The 15,112-nt window shown below is 64.3% G+C and overlaps 1 protein-coding gene across 4 annotated transcripts; it reads right to left on the bottom strand.

Moving 5' to 3' along the window:
- Positions 1-4,185: 4,185 nt before the first annotated feature.
- On the bottom strand, positions 4,186-15,034 carry SPATA20 (spermatogenesis associated 20). 4 transcript variants are annotated; one of them, XM_083805696.1, is made up of 17 exons: positions 14,940-15,034; positions 14,020-14,160; positions 13,801-13,865; positions 13,312-13,466; positions 13,043-13,186; positions 12,605-12,806; positions 12,394-12,524; positions 12,209-12,313; positions 11,661-11,735; positions 11,324-11,536; positions 11,000-11,192; positions 10,208-10,376; positions 9,724-9,932; positions 9,430-9,629; positions 9,245-9,325; positions 6,045-6,253; positions 4,186-5,483 (listed from the first exon to the last, which is right to left on the bottom strand). In XM_083805696.1, exons 1-16 carry the CDS (start codon positions 14,969-14,971, stop codon positions 6,083-6,085), a joined length of 2,286 nt encoding a protein of 761 aa, XP_083661822.1. In that variant the 5' UTR covers positions 14,972-15,034; the 3' UTR covers positions 4,186-5,483; positions 6,045-6,082. The 4 variants fall into 4 exon arrangements, with proteins under 4 accessions (XP_083661822.1, XP_083661821.1, XP_083661823.1 ...); XM_083805695.1 differs by having other exon boundaries at positions 4,186-6,253; XM_083805697.1 differs by having other exon boundaries at positions 4,186-6,253; positions 14,020-14,155; positions 14,938-14,999.
- Positions 15,035-15,112: the final 78 nt, after the last annotated feature.

Below are 15,112 nucleotides of genomic sequence, written 5' to 3'. Positions count from 1 at the left end.
AGTGTGGGCACGATGCTGCCGACGTGTCCATGCAGCACCGAGCAGGACTGTCATTAGCGGGTGCTGAAGGGCAGGTAGGGACAGACGGACTGGGACAGACAGATGGAGACAGATGGGGACAGACGGAGGGACGGGGAGGGGGCAGCAGCCCCCACCTCTCCGCTTGGCTCCCCACCTGCTGGCTCCCCGCTCCGCACCGGCCTCCCCAGCCCCACTCGCCCTCCCCGGGGGCACGTTGCCAGCCCTTTTCCCCCCACTTCTGTCCCCCCCCAATTGTCCCCCCCGCCACCGGGGTGCCCTGCCCTGCGCCCCTCCTGCCCGGCCCCCGCCTGCCTCGCCAGCGCTGGCCGAAGGGAGCTGCATGCAGGAATGGCCTCGTTTTGCCAACAGATGAAAAACATGCCATTTATTGAAGAAAACAGCAATAGAGGAGGAAAAAAAAAAAAAAGAAAAAAAAAACAACAGAGGAATTTAAATTAAATTTAAATTACAACTTTGCCAAGGCTCGTGACCAGAATCCCTTAATCCCGTTTCTAATTCTGCTCCCTCGGAGCCAGCAGCCCCACGGACCCCAGGCCCGCGGGGATCCGATCCCACAGCCCACGGCCCTGGTGCAGGATCCAACCCAGAGCAGGATCCAACCCAGAGCAGGATCCGACCTGCAGCATCAGCGACCGGGGTTTTAATTCCCCAGGGCCAGGACTGCCGCCTGCTCTCGGAGCGGGGACTGAGCGCCCGGCCGCGGCGGCTGCGAGCAGGCTGATTATTAGCGGTAATAACGCTAATCATGGCAGCGTTTCCCGGCGTGGTGGCTGGTGGCGGAGGCTGATTACCCAGCCCTGGTGACCAGCAGCGGGCTGATGGCTGCTGAAGAAGCCCCCGCTGGGAACGCGCTGATCCCTGGCGGGGGCTGGATCAGATGGATCCTGCTCGGGGGGAGGACAGAAACAGCCGTGGCCCCAGCTCGGCTCGTGCTGAGCCCTTCCACAGTGGGGTCAGGCATGAAGCCTGGCACCGGGGGCTTGAGTAGGGCTGCGATTCCCCTCCTGCTCCCTCTCCATCGCGTGCGGCTGGCAGGCAGCGCGGAGGGAAGGGCAGGACCTGGGACGTGTCGGGTGATGCGGCGTGAGTGATGCTGGCGACCCGGGGCAGGCTGGAGAGCGGCCGGAGGCAACCCGCAAGGCTGGAGACCTTCCCGGAGACCTTCCCCTGCAAGAGCTCGGCTCTTGGAGCAGCCTCCCCGCAGGTTGCCGGCCGCCCTGCCCCGCGGGACTGATCCTGCCCCCAGGCACGGGGCTGGTGCCCGGCTGCCGGGCCGCATCCAGCCCCCGCGGTACGGCTCTCCGTCGGCACGCGGGCTGGGATCTCGCAGCGCGGCCAGGACGCCGTCCAGCGCTTTTGTCTTTGTGTACTCCTTCTAAATTAGATTTTGCTCTTTGCTCTGTTGTCCCTGCCAACCCCTTCGGAGCTTGGAAATAGCTTTGTCCCCTTCTTCTCCCCCTCTAATTTCCATTCGCTCGCCCAAACACGGATTCCCTTCCGTGCCCGTTTTCCTCTTGGGGTGGGAGGTAACGGGTCTGTGGTCGTGCACGGACAGCTCTGCACCAGCCTGGCCACAGGAATTTGAGATTTAAGGCTTGTGGTGGCAAAAAAGAGCCACAGAGTGGCACAGAAAGTCTGGCAGCATCCCAAGCGTGAGGGCATCGCACGGGGTAGCAGGATCTGGCCCCAGGGCAGGACCCAAGAGCTGCCAACGTGTCCCCAGAGGAGCGGGACCCTCCGCCCCGTCACCCCCGTGCTGACATCAGTGCCGCCGCTACCAGCACCCTGGATCTATCCAGGGCCCCGTGCCTAATTTGGGATGCGGTGGACATTTTTAATCTGCTGCTATAAATATTCATGGGCTGTCAGCTATGAAAAAGGACCCTGCCTCCTGCCGCGCTGCCCTGCCGGAGGGGACCAAAAGGGAGAGGGACCGAGCCCCGGCCGGCCACCACGGGAGCTCCCCAGGCTGGCTGCCTTTTCCCAGTTTTATATATCCCGGTAGGGGACGGCTGCAGGGGACCACACGGCTCTGAGCGGTTTCCTCGTGGCCGTGACGTCCCCGGAAAGCGCGGGGGCGAGCGCTGGCACGCGCGGGGGCCGGCTGTCAAAGCCTCGAGTCCCGCGGAGCCGCAACTCGCGCCTGTCACAGCAGCCCGCAGGCTGCTCAGCTGCAAAAACCCAACGAGGGGCTCGTGCTGCATCCCGCTCCTGCTGTGCACGGCCCCGGGGATCGCTTGCTGCCAGCTCCCGCATCTCCACCTCGCCGCAGCCCCCGGGGAGCCCCCGCCAGGCTGCGCAGCCTGCCTCGAGCTGTGCGGAGAGCCGGGCGAGTCCTCGTCGTGTGTGTGCTTCGCCCCAACGCACCGACCCGGCCCGGCCTCTGGCACAAACCAAATTAGCTGCCTTTAATCTGGAGATAATCGCAGCGAGCCCGTCCCAGATTCGCGGGTGGTGGGGATGGAGCAGGCTGGGGAAACCAAACGCCATGTCCCGCAGCAGGCTCCGTCCCGCTGTATTCCCGGAGCCCCCCTCCCCGGCACGGACACTGCCCTCTGCAAATGTCCTCCTCTGGCTTCTGCAAAGCCTCCAAAACGCACATTTAATTTAGATTTAATGCAATAGTTGCTGTGGTCAGTAAATACCAAAACCGTATTAGTGGAGGATTAATAGCCGTGCCGTGGCCAAGTGTCTATTGCCTGATCCTGGCTGCGTGCGGGTGGCTGAGCGCCGGCTCCCCCTGCCCCAGGGGCTCAGGGGGGGCTCCTCGAGCCATCCCTTGCTTGCTTTCCAGAAAGACCCCTCGAGGCTGAGGGTCCTGGGATAAAGCAGTGACATCGGTGCAGTGCTCCCAGGCAGGAGCTGCTCCCAGCACCATCCCGACCCCGACCCGCAGGCGAGGGCAGAGCCGCTCCATCCCCTCCCCGCGCTGCCCCCAGCTCCCTGGCACCCGCTCACATGGAAAGTCAGCTTAAAAAAAACAAACCAACAACAACTGAGCAAGTGTTTGACAGCTTCGGCTGCAAATTCTGCTTTTCACGAACGTTGGCGTCACTCGAGCTGGATGGCACGAACATCTGGGTGGGGTGCGAAGGGGGAGCGAGGGGGGCCGGCCCCAGCACCGAGCGGTTCCTTGCACGTGTGGGGCTCCAGCCCCACGTCTCCCACCCCCAGCCCTTCCTTACGTCTACCTGCATTGAGCTGCCAGGGGCTCCTCTAACGTTTTGGGGCACAAAGGGGCATTTCCATCACTCCAGCACAGCACCAGCTCTTCTCAACCTCTACACTAGCACCACTGCAGCCCCCAGCTACCAAAACTTGCCCGTTTATGCCCAAAATTGCAGGGATGTACAGGCTAATTGGCTTCTCGGGCATGAGCTGATCGGGTGCTCAGGTGTTGCTTAATTGGGTGCTCGGGTGTTGCTTAATTGGGTGCTCAGGTGTTGCCTAATTGCCCACCCATGCATGCAGCAATGGGGCGCTCAGGCGTGAAGCAATCGGGTGCCCATGCAGGGAGCAGAAACCTCGCTGGTTTTCCTCTCCTTGGAGGGGCTGGAAGCAGGGGAGGGGAGCAGCACCCACACACGGCCCTGCGGGAATGTTTTGGGGTGGGAAGAGTCCCAGCTGGTGCCCGATGGGGCCCCACAACACCCTCCTCACCCCCTCCACCCACGGATGAACCATCACAAATGGCAAACAGCTTCCACGGCTCTCGGTGTCACAGCACTGCAGGAATAAAAGTGGGGAGACCCTGAACCAGCCACCGATGGCCCCATGCTGGGGAACATTAATTAGGGGGAAAGCCCCATTAAACCAGTGAGGGCAGCCTCGGGGGTGAGGGAGGGGGACGGGGAGCAGACACACTGGGGCACGGAGGTGGCTGCATCCATGGGGACCCCAGTGGGGTGCGAGGGGCTTCAGCCCCTGGAGCGCTGGTGGCTGCTGGAGAGATGGGATGCGCTGCTGTGTGCCCCTGGCAGAGGGAGAGAGGTGCAGATGATAAGGTTTAAAAAAATAAATAAAACGAAAAGGAAGAGAATCCCTGCTCCCCCCCATCTCGCTGGTGCCCCCGCTCCCTCCTGAGCAGCCTAATGACAAAACCAAGTGTTTGCGGGGAAAAAGCAACACACGGGGGCTGTTCAGTGCAGTTTGTGGTGTTTTTCTTATTTTTTTCGGACAGCTCTGCAGCTGGAGAGAAGAGGGGGCAGTGAGGGGTGCTGCCTCCTGCCCCCCGAGCCTCCCTGGCGCAGCCCCAGGGCGAGACCCCTGCCGGCCCCCCCATGTCCGTCACCAAACGCAGGGCAGCGCCCCAGGACCAAGTGCCACAACAGCGTTTGTTTGTCACAGAGAACCTCGCTTTTTATTTATTTCCTGACTGGTCAGCCCGATTAATCCTGACAGACCCTTCGCAGCGCATTTTTGCCCAGTGGCTGCTTACGGAGACACGAGAACCAGCAGGAGGGTGCAGGATGAAGGCACCCCGTGCCCGCACCCCGGCGTCTGGCGGGCACCCACACGGCTCCTTGGTCACCCCAGCCCCGAGCCCCGGGCACCCCGGCTCTCGGCGATGCCCTCCTGGCACAAATGTGGCACCGACCTGCTCCAAGGGCTCGTGAGGATGGGAAGCGTCGCTCCAGGACGTCACATCAACCCCACAGCAAAGGCGCCAAGTTGAAAAACAATCACCCAAAAAAAAATAAAAAAATCCCCCAAACCCAAAAAAGCAGCACACAACCAGCCGTCTGCTAAAGCCAGCGATTTTCGATTTTCGTCTGGGTTTCCAGAAACACTTCAGTTCTTAAAACAAAGGGCTGGGGGGGAGAACTCCCCTTCCACAGGCACAGAAAGTGTCCACGAGATGAGGTGCAAAATTCCTCTCTGACTTCAAAGGCGTTTCTCCTGGCCGGGTACCCCGAACCTTGGCACGACCCTCTGGAAAGCTCCGAAGGCAACCACCGGCTCTTGCCATCTCCCAAAATCCCTTCAAAGGAGGGGGGGGCGAGCAAGGGGCAGCGCCAGCCCAGCAGGGCCCCATCGGCAGGATGCGGGCAGCCCCCGGGGGTCGGATGGGACCCTCGGTCCCCCCTCAGCTTTGCTGGGAAAGCTCAGAGCAGACTTCCCTTTTTGCTAACGCTGCCCTGAAGGCCCGTTGCGGGTTATTTCTTCGGCTGGCACCGGCTTTCCGCAAGCAGAGGCAGGTGCCAGGACGGGGGCAGCCCCCGCATCCCCAAAACGCAGCCCTGCCCGACCCACCTCACCCCCCCGCACCCTCCAGCTCCCTGCTAGAAAATGAGCCCTGGGGAGGTCTCCGTCCTCGGCAAAGCCCCGGGCGGGACTCGGGTTTGGAAGTGCTTCGGCTTGCTCTCGGTGCAAACCTCCCTCAGCGGTGGGAACGGGCAGCTTTCTGCAGGCGCTATACGTTGAGTTCTGCGTGTCACGGGCTGCTCGGCAATGGAAAAACACGGCGGCTGTCTTCACGGGTAACACTTCCAAAAGCACTCGGCTCCGAAGCCATCCAGGTGCTTTTGAAAATGTTACCCCGGGTTGCTATAGGAACCCTAATAGTTTTCGCAGCTGACTCCCGCGCTAACACCGGGATTTGTATTTCAGTTGCTTTCTTTTCCCTCTACGAGACTTGGCAAGCGCGGGTGCAGGGGAGGTGGGCACCGGTGGAGCCGTGCAGCCCCCCCCCCCAAGCACCCAGGAGGTTTGGGTTGCAGGGGAGCCGGGGCTGAGCCCCCCGAGGTACCAGGGGCTGCCCCAGCTGGCAGCACATCTGCTCCCCGTGGCAGGGGCTGCATTTTGTGCTCCCACCCGCAGCAGCTCCTGCTTCGCACCCAGGCTGGCCGTGGTCTGTCCCCCTGGGCCCCGACGCTTGCCAGGAGGGGCTGAGCCATGGCCAGGAGCCCCCCAGCTCGTGCCCAGCGTGCCTTTCTGATGGGTGTCCCCCCCCCCAACACATTCCCAGGTCCCAGCCCGGTGTCCGTCCAGCTCCTTCTCACCCTCCTGCTGGCAAAAACGGTGCCGGGGTGGGGGGGGCTCACTGGCAGAGCAGCCCCCGCAGCTCCTGGGGCGAGGTGACGGGCAGGGAGCAGGCGAAGTTGCTGCAGAGGTAGGCGGTGGCTTTCCCGTCCTTCCTCTCCAGGGACGAGAGGAAAGGCAACTGGCGGTAGAGGAACCCGGCGCCGTCCCCGTCTGCCAGCATCAGCACCTGGCGGAGAAGGAAGGGGAGAGCTGGGGGGGCGCAGCCCGCAGCAGCCAGCTGGTGCCCCCCTCCCCACAGCACCCCCTGTGCTCACCCAAAGGCAGGGGGACAAGGCCAAGGGACCGCTGCTGCGGCCACATCCCCATGGGTGCAGCCCGGGTGTCCCCCCCTGGCCACAGCCCCCCAGCAGCTCTGATGGGGGGGTGATGGGGATGCGGGCAGCCAGGGATGAAGCACGAGGCTGGGGGAGCTGTCCTGGGGTCAGGCACCAGCGGCAGCATCGCCCCGTCCCACCCCGCAGCCCGGCTCCTCCTGCCCCCCCCAGCTGCTTCCCAAAAACTCAGACGCCGGCCAGCGCTGGGCTGGGGGCTCTCCCAGCTGCCGCGGTAGCACCAGGCAGGAGCAACGGCAGGGCTGCCAGGATAATTAGCTTTTGCTGAATAGGAAAACATTTGTTAAAGCCTCAGGCCTTGCGGTCTAATAACGGGAAAGGCCGGGAGCTGGCCGGGAGCCTGGCCCCAGCACGGGGACGCAAGGGGCGAGCAAACGCGGTCCGTGCAGGGGCTCTGGAAGCAGCAGCCTGGCACCGAGCAGTGCCCTGTCCCAGCACCAAGGCGCTCAGCCCTCCACCAAGGGCTGCGGATAGCCAACATCCCCATCCCGCCCCCACAGCCACCCCCGTGCCCGGCACGGGCTGCCCCTACCCCGTGTCCCCAGCTCGCCCGTCCCGTCCCACGCACCCCACGTCTCCCCTCAGCCCCTGCCCTGCCCCAGCGCCGGCCCAGCCCGCTCTCCCTGCCCTCCTCGCCTTTGTCTGGAATTAATTCCAGGAGTGATTAATTACCAATTCACGTCCAATCTGAAATTCATTATTCATTTTTCTCACAAGCTCCCTAAGGTCCTCTTGCGGGGCCGGGATAAAGGCGAGCCAGGGAGCTCGCACGCCGCGGCTGAGGAGATAATGGGATCCTTCATAATTACCCTAAAGACCATTAACAGGGCAGAGATCTCAACCAGGAGCGGGATCCAGCCTGCCTGGCCCCATCCCGCTGCCAGCACCCCGGCCCCACGGGGCAAACGCAGCCAGGGAGGTGCCAGCGAAGGGGTGGGGGGCATCTGGCCACGCTGGTGGCCCTGGAAGTGTCACGGGGAACCGAGCCGGGTCCTCAGCTCCGGCAGCACCGCTGCCAGCACTGCTGCATCCCCGCGGCAGCCGCCTCCGGCCCCGGGCTCCTCCACCCGCGGGTGCTGGTTTAAATGTACCGACTCCGGCGCCCTCAATGCCGTTTTATCATCGGCTTCTCATTACGGCGAGGCTTTCAATGCGAGGTTTGTAAGGAATTAATTACTGGAGCGACCTAATTAATTGTTTGTGTTCCCGCCGCCGAGGCTGGCCCCCAGCGCCCTGCCGGCAGCGGGGAGCGGGGGCGGCGGGGACGCGGCGCTGACGTCTCCGCAACCCCGATTCCCAAAGCAGCCGCGTCCCCAGGGCGGTGGCTCAGGGCTGCTCCCGCTGCTGGGTGGGGAAGGAGGGAGGAAGGGAGAGGATGAGGATGGGGAAGAGGAGCGGCTGTGCCTCCTGCCCTGCGCACCGAGGAGGGATGGGTGGCAGGAGGCACCCGCGTTGGTGCTGAGCCGCCAGCCCCGACGCCCTTCTCCCTGTTGACAGAATTGTAGGGGTTGGAAGGGACCTCGGCACATCATCGGGTCCAACCCCGTTCTTTCTGTTCGGGAGGCGACGAGCTGCGACCCACTGCTGGAGCCCAAGCTGGCCCTGGGCAGCGAACGCGGCGCCGCGTGAGCCCCAGCACCACGGCTGCGGGGGGAGCCCGGCTCCCTGTCTCCCTGTCAGCCTCCATCGCACGCGGCTGACACTGAGGAGAGCGGACCCCCGGCCCAGCCGCGGTGACAGCAGGGAGCAGCAGCTGTCACCGCGATGGGCGCAGGCCGGTGACATCTCCTCTGCCAGAGCCGGGCTGAGCAGCGCAGGCACTGCGCTGCGGGAACGAGCAGGGCGGAGGCGGGCCGCAGGATGAGCTCAGGCCCTGTAACTCCCCTACGTTTGCACACCAGGAAGCAGAGACGTGAGCCCTGTGGGGCTGCACCCCACACAGCTCTTCCTGCCGCGCTCACGAGCAAGAAGGAAAAGCCCTTTTCCCAGCCAACCCCATCAGGCAGCAGCCAGGCCGCTCCTGCTGGTCCCCATCCTGCCTGCGCCCAGCCTCCAGCCGCAGCCCTAGCGAGGATGCTGCTGAGCTCCTGGCTCTGCTCGAGCCCCCAGAGCCGGGTGCCCCCCACCAGGAGCCCGCTCGGATGGGCAGCAGCGGCTGCGGGAAGGCAGCGGGGTGTCTGCAGCACCACCGGGCTCCCGCTACCAGCGCGGTGCTCTCATGCCTGCAAACTGGGTCACTCGCTGTAATCCTTCAAAGCGAGAGGAATAAAGCGGGAGTTGGGCTCGCATGCAGCGCGGGGAGCGAGGGAGCGCTGCAGGGGAGCTGGACGGTGACAGTGCGGGAAGGACCAGGTGCTGCGTCCCCACAGAGCGGGCTCCAGTCACTGCACCATGTCCTCCAGCGCCACCACTAAACGCCGCTGGGCGTCCACAGGACAGCCTCCACGAGCTGTGCTGATGTGAGGACAGGCGAGGGAAGCTCAGCCCACCCCAGTTCTCCCTGGTTGGGTTACAAAAACCGGGACTTTGGCTCCATTGCCAGCCCGATGCTGCGGCTCAGCCCCCGGCACCATGCCGGGCGCAGATGGAGCTGACCCAGCAGTGCCACGAGTGCTGCCCCTCATCCCCTGCCACCTCTCTGCCCTGGCAGAGCCATGCAGGGCACAGCCGTGCCCCTGCCACCAGCAGGACGGGAGGGGAGGTCCGCAGGAGGGAGGCAGGGTGGAGGAGGAGGAGGACGGATGCTGCAGCGCGCTGGGGAGAGGACGAGGTCGCAGTGGCTGCGGGGAGCACGGGCAGGACGAGGACATGGCCGGTTTCACTACCTTGTTGGGGCTGAAGACAGAGTGCACGCAGCGAAGCATCTCTTTCGTGTCTTCTCCATGGGGGTCCCCGCAGATCACCACCTGCCCAGAGACAGCACAGATGGCAGAGGTTTGGTCCCACCGGGCTCTGGTGGCCCCACAGCGCAGCCTGCCAAAGGAGGGCAGCTCAGCAGCCCCGGCCCTACCTGTTTGAGGGTGTGGTGGAAGACGGCGGTGGCCCGGGCCATCTCTGGCAGGGCTAACGGGATCTTCTGCAGCCTCTCGGAGAAGGCAGCCAAGATCTGCCCGGCCTTTTCCACCCACTCGGTGTGGCCGGAGTAACAGGCTGCTCGGAGCAGGTTGGTGACGGTGACGGAGTTGGCGTTGGGCTCTGCTCCGTCCTGGTCTGCGGGAGGCACGGCAGCGCCGTCAGCCCGACGCCGGGCATCACCCCTGCCCTCCCCGGGGCATGCAGGGCACGGGCGCGTCCCCGAGCTCACCGTCCTTCAGGCGGAGGAGCAGAGAGGAGTCGCCAGCCTCGCTGGAGAAATACGCAAAGCCCTTGGGGTCCCAGAAGAGCTTGTCCTGCGTGTGCTGGAGCTGCAGGGCCCACTCCAGCCAGCTCTGGTCCAGGGAGGCTTCGTAGAGGTCAAAGAGAGCCTGGATGACGAAGACGTAATCCTCCAGGAACCCCTGAATGGGGACAGTGCTGCAACGGCAAGTGGGGAAGGACATCAGGGCCTCCAACCCTGCGGGTCCAGCGGGGCAGAGCCCTCCCCACCGGCACCTGTAATGTGGGGGTTCCCTCCTGAGCTCAGCCCAAGATCAGCAATGGCTGTGCCAAGGCACCGCACGGCTCAGCCCCGGCTGAGTGCGGGTCCAGCAGCAGCACGGGAAGGCTCCCATCAGCTCCGCAGACGAGGAACGCAGAGGATTTGACCTGAAACCCGTGGGCTGGGTGACACACTCTGCACCACTGCTCACCTCTGCTCCACCGCGTCGTCCTCGCCCCGGTAGCAGCTCCGCAGCAGCCTCCCGCTGGCCGGGTCGAAGAGGTGCCTGTGCAGAAAGCCGGCCGCCTGCGCAGCCCGGCTCACGTACTCCTGCCTGGCCAGGGCCGCCCCAGCCTGGGCAAAGCCCGAGATCATCAGTCCTGCGTGGGCACAGGGACAGGCTCAGAGGGGCTGCGGCACCAGGGAGCAGCGGGTGCCACTCATTTTCCTTTAAATGACGCTCAGCATGAAGCTCATCCCCCCCTGACATGCAAGGCAGGCCGGAGGCAGGTCAGCAGCTCTTCCACTCGCTTCAAACCGGGGGGAAAGTCACTCGCTATCTCCGAAGGGAAAGGAGGAGCACTGCAAGGCCAGCAAGGGCTAAGCCTTAGCTTGTGGGCAGAAACTGGGCTTAAGAGAGTCTTCCTGCCTGCAGCACTTAGCTCCACGCTGTAACTCCAGCTCAGGCTCCAGACCCAGGAGCTGCGACCTTGCAGTTATTGATTGCCCACTGCAGGACGCTCGGACAGACAGACAGCGACCTGTGCTCACCCTGCTGAGGCAGCAGTGGGCATGGACCCGGGTCCTGAGCCCCCAGCTCCATCCCCTCGCAGCCCAGCCGAGCAGGCTGCGCCACGCAAAGAGTTTTGCTGCTCTCTGCTGGCAACAGGGGAAGATGAACAAAAAAAAAAAAAAAACAAACGAAACCCAAACCAAACCAACATCCCAAACGTGCAGCAACGCCACGTGCGTGGGGCTGCAGCCCCCCGGGCACCCCGCTCACCGTTCCACGAGGCCAACATCTTGGTATCCAAGTGGGGCCGCGGCCGCTGCGCCCGGGCTGCCTGCAGCCTGCGCTGGCTCTCCTGCAGCAGGGCGCTGAGCCGGCCCTGCTCCAGCCCAAAGCGGGCGGCCGTCAGCTCCGGGGAGGACCGGACAATAAGGACGTTCTTGCCCTTCAGCTCCTGGTGGGGGTCCTGCAAGGAGAGCCCCGTTCTAGGAACGCCTCCTGGCTGAGCAGGGTTGGACCCGCGTGCCTCGGGTGGCTCTGACGTCCCCCGTGCGCACCGATGCTCGCGGTACCGGGCAGGCCTTGGCTCTCCCTCACCTGCAAGGGGCTCACGTTGCCGTCCTCCTTTACCCCGTAGTGGTGCATGAAGACATCTCCCAGGGTTGTCCCCTCGGCAGCCCCCTCGACCGGGTCGGGGAGGAGAGCCCGGATTTCCTCGGCCGCCCACACGCAGAAAGCTCCCTCTCGCTTCTCGCTGGATGTGGTGGTCGGATAGGAATCCGCATCTTCTGCGCTGTAAAAACCTCCAGCCTGGGGAAAAAGCAGCAGAGATGTCCCAGCTGCTGGTACGACACCCCTGGTCTGCAGCACTCCACCACGTCCCGGACAGGGTGAGCGACCCCCTTCGCTTGGTCCAGCTCAGGGAAGCACCTACCTGGTCGCCCAAGTCCCGCGAGACGTAGAGCAGAATGTCCCCAGCAACATCGGCGAAGAATTCGTCGCCGGAGATCTGCGGGAGAGACGAGGTGGATGGCGCTCCGCAACGCCACAACGGGCAGGGGGAGGAAAGAGACGCGGCAAGATGTCACAGCCCCGATGTAAAGAGCTGGCAAAGGGGAGAGGCACATCTGAAAGTGCAGGGATGTTAAACACGGGGGGGATTCGGGGTAAGACCTCTGATAGGGATTACAGGCACTGGGTAGCAGCCCTGGATTTACACCACGGTCTGAGCAGCAGGACGTGGTTGCTGACTCTTGCAGAGACCAGCCAGAAAGGAGTTTCCTTTCCCCAGGGGCTAAACTATCAGGGGCTCGTGCAGCGTTCCCGTCTGGATGAAGAGCAGTGAATAAAGGGGAGGACGGGAGCGCCCAGATGGGCAATGTCTGGGCACCAGCCTTGAAGCTGCTCACGCCCCAGCCCAACCAGCCGCAGCCTGAACTCGGGGTGCTGAGCGCACCCCACAGAGGGGCACGGTGGCCGCACCTGGAAGGCCCTGCTGTAGGCGGCCGCCAGCTGCCCCTGGTCATACAGCATCTTCTCGAAGTGAGGGACGTGCCAGTGCTGGTCGGTGGAGTAGCGGTGGAACCCCTGCAAAGACCAAGCGGATGCGTCCCCACTGCCCACCTCCTGGGCATTCCTGGGGTTTATCCCCAGGGCTTTCCTCCTACCTGCCCGATGTGGTCATGAATGCCCCCGTGAGCCATCATCTTGAGGGTATGCAGAGCCATCTGCAGTGCCCGCGCCCCTTCTGGGGTTGCTCGGTGCAGGGCCCAGTACGTGAAGAGGAAATTCAGGTTCACTGCAACACAGGGACAGAGCGGGAGGCTGCGGGCTGGGCTCTGCCCCCCAGCAGGGCTCAGCTGCAGAGGCTGGACTGACCTGGGGTGGGGAACTTGGGGGACTCGGAGAAGCCGCCGTAGTCCTCGTCGTAGGAGTTGGAGAGCTGCTGGAAGCAGGTGGCCATCACCTCCTCGGATGGCGGGGGTGACTGCTGGCCCTGCACGCGGATCTGGGACATGGCTAGCAGAGCTTCCAGGATCTTCTGGCTGCTCTCCAGCAGGGTGTCTTTGTTCTGCCTCCACTGCGATGCAGGAAGAAATTGGCGCTTCCATTTTTTGCCTTTCTTTCTGCTTCCCGCACTGCCCCAAACTGCACCTTCAGTTCTCGGTGCCCTCCCCAGGCCAGCCCAAACCCACCCTCAGCCCGGCCACGGCTCTGACACCCTCTTTGTGCCAGTGCTTCTCATGCCTCTTCCCTCCCGCACCCGCAGAGCGATCTCTCTGCTCCCCCTTTGCCTGAGCACTGCCTGCCCCGTACCTGCTCTGCGACGCGGAGCAGCAGAGTCCGAAAGCCAACGCGGCGAGCGCTGTCTTCAGGAGGGAAGTACGTCCCCCCTGCGAAGGGCTTGAGGTCCGGAGTCAGCCAGACGCTCATCGGCCACCCGCCTCCACCGCTGGTAGCCTGAAGGAGGCATCGGGGTGTGCAAAGACCCCACGAGAGGTTCAGCCCACCCCACGCTGGTCCTTCTGGAGCAGGACTATGAGCCTCGAAGAGAGAAGGGCAGAGCCTGCCCGCGCCTCTCCTACCTGCACGAAGGTCATGTACACTTTGTCCACGTCTGGCCGCTCCTCACGATCCACCTTTATGCACACGAAGTTCTCATTCATAATCGCACCGATCTCCTTGTTCTGGAAGGACTCCTCCTCCATCACGTGGCACCAGTGGCAGGTGGAGTAGCCCACTGCAAACAAGCTCTCGAGCTCAGGCGAGGCCCCACACATTGAGCACGAGGTGCTGGGGGGGTCATTCAGAGACGAGCCAGGCTGCTGCGTGCCCCCACAAATTGCTGCAGCAGAAAGGCCTCCTGCAAGCATGGGCCTCGAGTGCTTGTTGAGGACTGGGGTGGCCAAGAAGCCCCTGGATGCAGCCTCCCTACAGCCAGGGCCAGGAAAGCACGGGGCCGTCTCTCGCTGGAGGAGAATCAGCGCCCAGCATCCTCACCTGCACCACTACCCGCACGCAGCCTGGCTTATCTGCTCCTTCAGGGGTGTTAAACGTGCCTTGTTTCTGCTTACCTGACAGAAATATCAGCTTGTTTTCTTTCTTCGCTTTATCAAAGGCCTCCTGACCCCACGGGTACCTGCGGAGGGGAGACAAGAAGGAAGCGGCGGGGGCAGAGCCGCCGGGGCTCGTGGTCAACTCCGAAGCTTCCCGAGAAGCAGCGGCACGGTCACCCCAGGCACATCGGCCTCCGCAGAGGGAGGACGAGGCGGGGAGGCGAGAGGCGCCCTTACCAGTCCACGGGGTTGTGGGCATGCTGCAGGAGGTAGGGGGACTTCTCGTTGATCAGGCGGTTGGTGTAACGCGGGGGGCCGGGCGGCCTGGCTCTCCCCGCCGTGGCCATGGCGATGCTGCCCGTCAGAAACACCGGGAAACTGCGGGACGGGACGGGACGGGACGCTCGGTAACGCACGGCCCCGCTCGCTCCCCTCTCACCCCTGGGGAGAGCCGTGATGCCCCCGGCCACCTGGGTGCCCCCGGTGTGGGGTGACACGTCCCCAGCACGCTCCCAACCCTCAGCATGTGGGCAGAAGCCCCTCAAGGGTGTCCCCAACGCCCCCCAATGTTCTGCTGTGGCTCTGTCCCCCCCCTTACGCCCCCAGCACCCAGTGGTGGGGTGCAGCCGGGTGGCACGGGGGGGGAAGAAGGGACCCGTGAGACCCTGCTGGTGCTGGGGGCACCAGGATTCGGGGATGGGGGGGCTGCAAGTGGGGTGCAGGAAGGGGGAGCAGGAGGGATGCAGTCATGCAAGGGAGGGATGCAGCAGGGATGCGGGGCGGTGCAGGGCTATAGGGACACGGGGAGGGTTTAGGGGAACGCAGGAGCGGTGCGGGGGGTGCAGGCAGGATTTAGGGGAATGCAGGGAGTGCAGATAAGCGGGGAGGATTTAGGGGAATGCAAACGGTGCGGGAGGATTTCGGGGGCTGCAGGGGGTACACGCAGCGTTTAGGGGAAATTTAGGGGAATGCAAAGGGGGAGGAGTGCCCGCGGCACAGGGCAGGTTCAGGGCAACGCAGAGCGCTCAGCGGGGACGGGGAGCACTTGGGGGCACACAGGGGGGTGCCGGGGCCGCAGCTGCCGCCCCCCCCTTCCAGCAGGGCCACGCCGGTGCCCGAGGGGCCCGACCCCGGTCCCGGTGCCCCCCCCCCGGTACCTGCGGGCCCGGCGCAGCGGCGCCGCGAACATGGCGGCGGGGGCGGGCCCGGCCGGGCGGGGGCGGGGGCGGGGGCGGGCCCCGCTGCGGGGCCGAGCCCACAAACAAGGCCGCGGGGCTGCGTGGGGAGGCCCGGGGGGGGGGTTCACACCGCCATCCCCACCCCAAACCCC

The sequence above is a fragment of the Anser anser genome (genome assembly GCF_964211835.1).
Source record: "Anser anser genome assembly, chromosome: 19".
NCBI lineage: Eukaryota > Metazoa > Chordata > Aves > Anseriformes > Anatidae > Anser > Anser anser.
Note: the sequence above shows the minus strand (reverse complement) of the source record. Positions and strands in the feature narration are given on the sequence as shown.

Coding starts and splice junctions, on each gene's coding strand:
- SPATA20 (XM_083805695.1), bottom strand. CDS start 14,971: ATGTTCGCGGCGCCGCTGCGCCGGGCCCGCAG. Junction 10,377..10,999: donor GATGTTGGCCTCGTGGAACG/GTGAGCGGGGTG, acceptor GTGCCCACGCAG/GACTGATGATCTCGGGCTTT. Junction 9,933..10,207: donor GACGACGCGGTGGAGCAGAG/GTGAGCAGTGGT, acceptor TTGCCGTTGCAG/CACTGTCCCCATTCAGGGGT.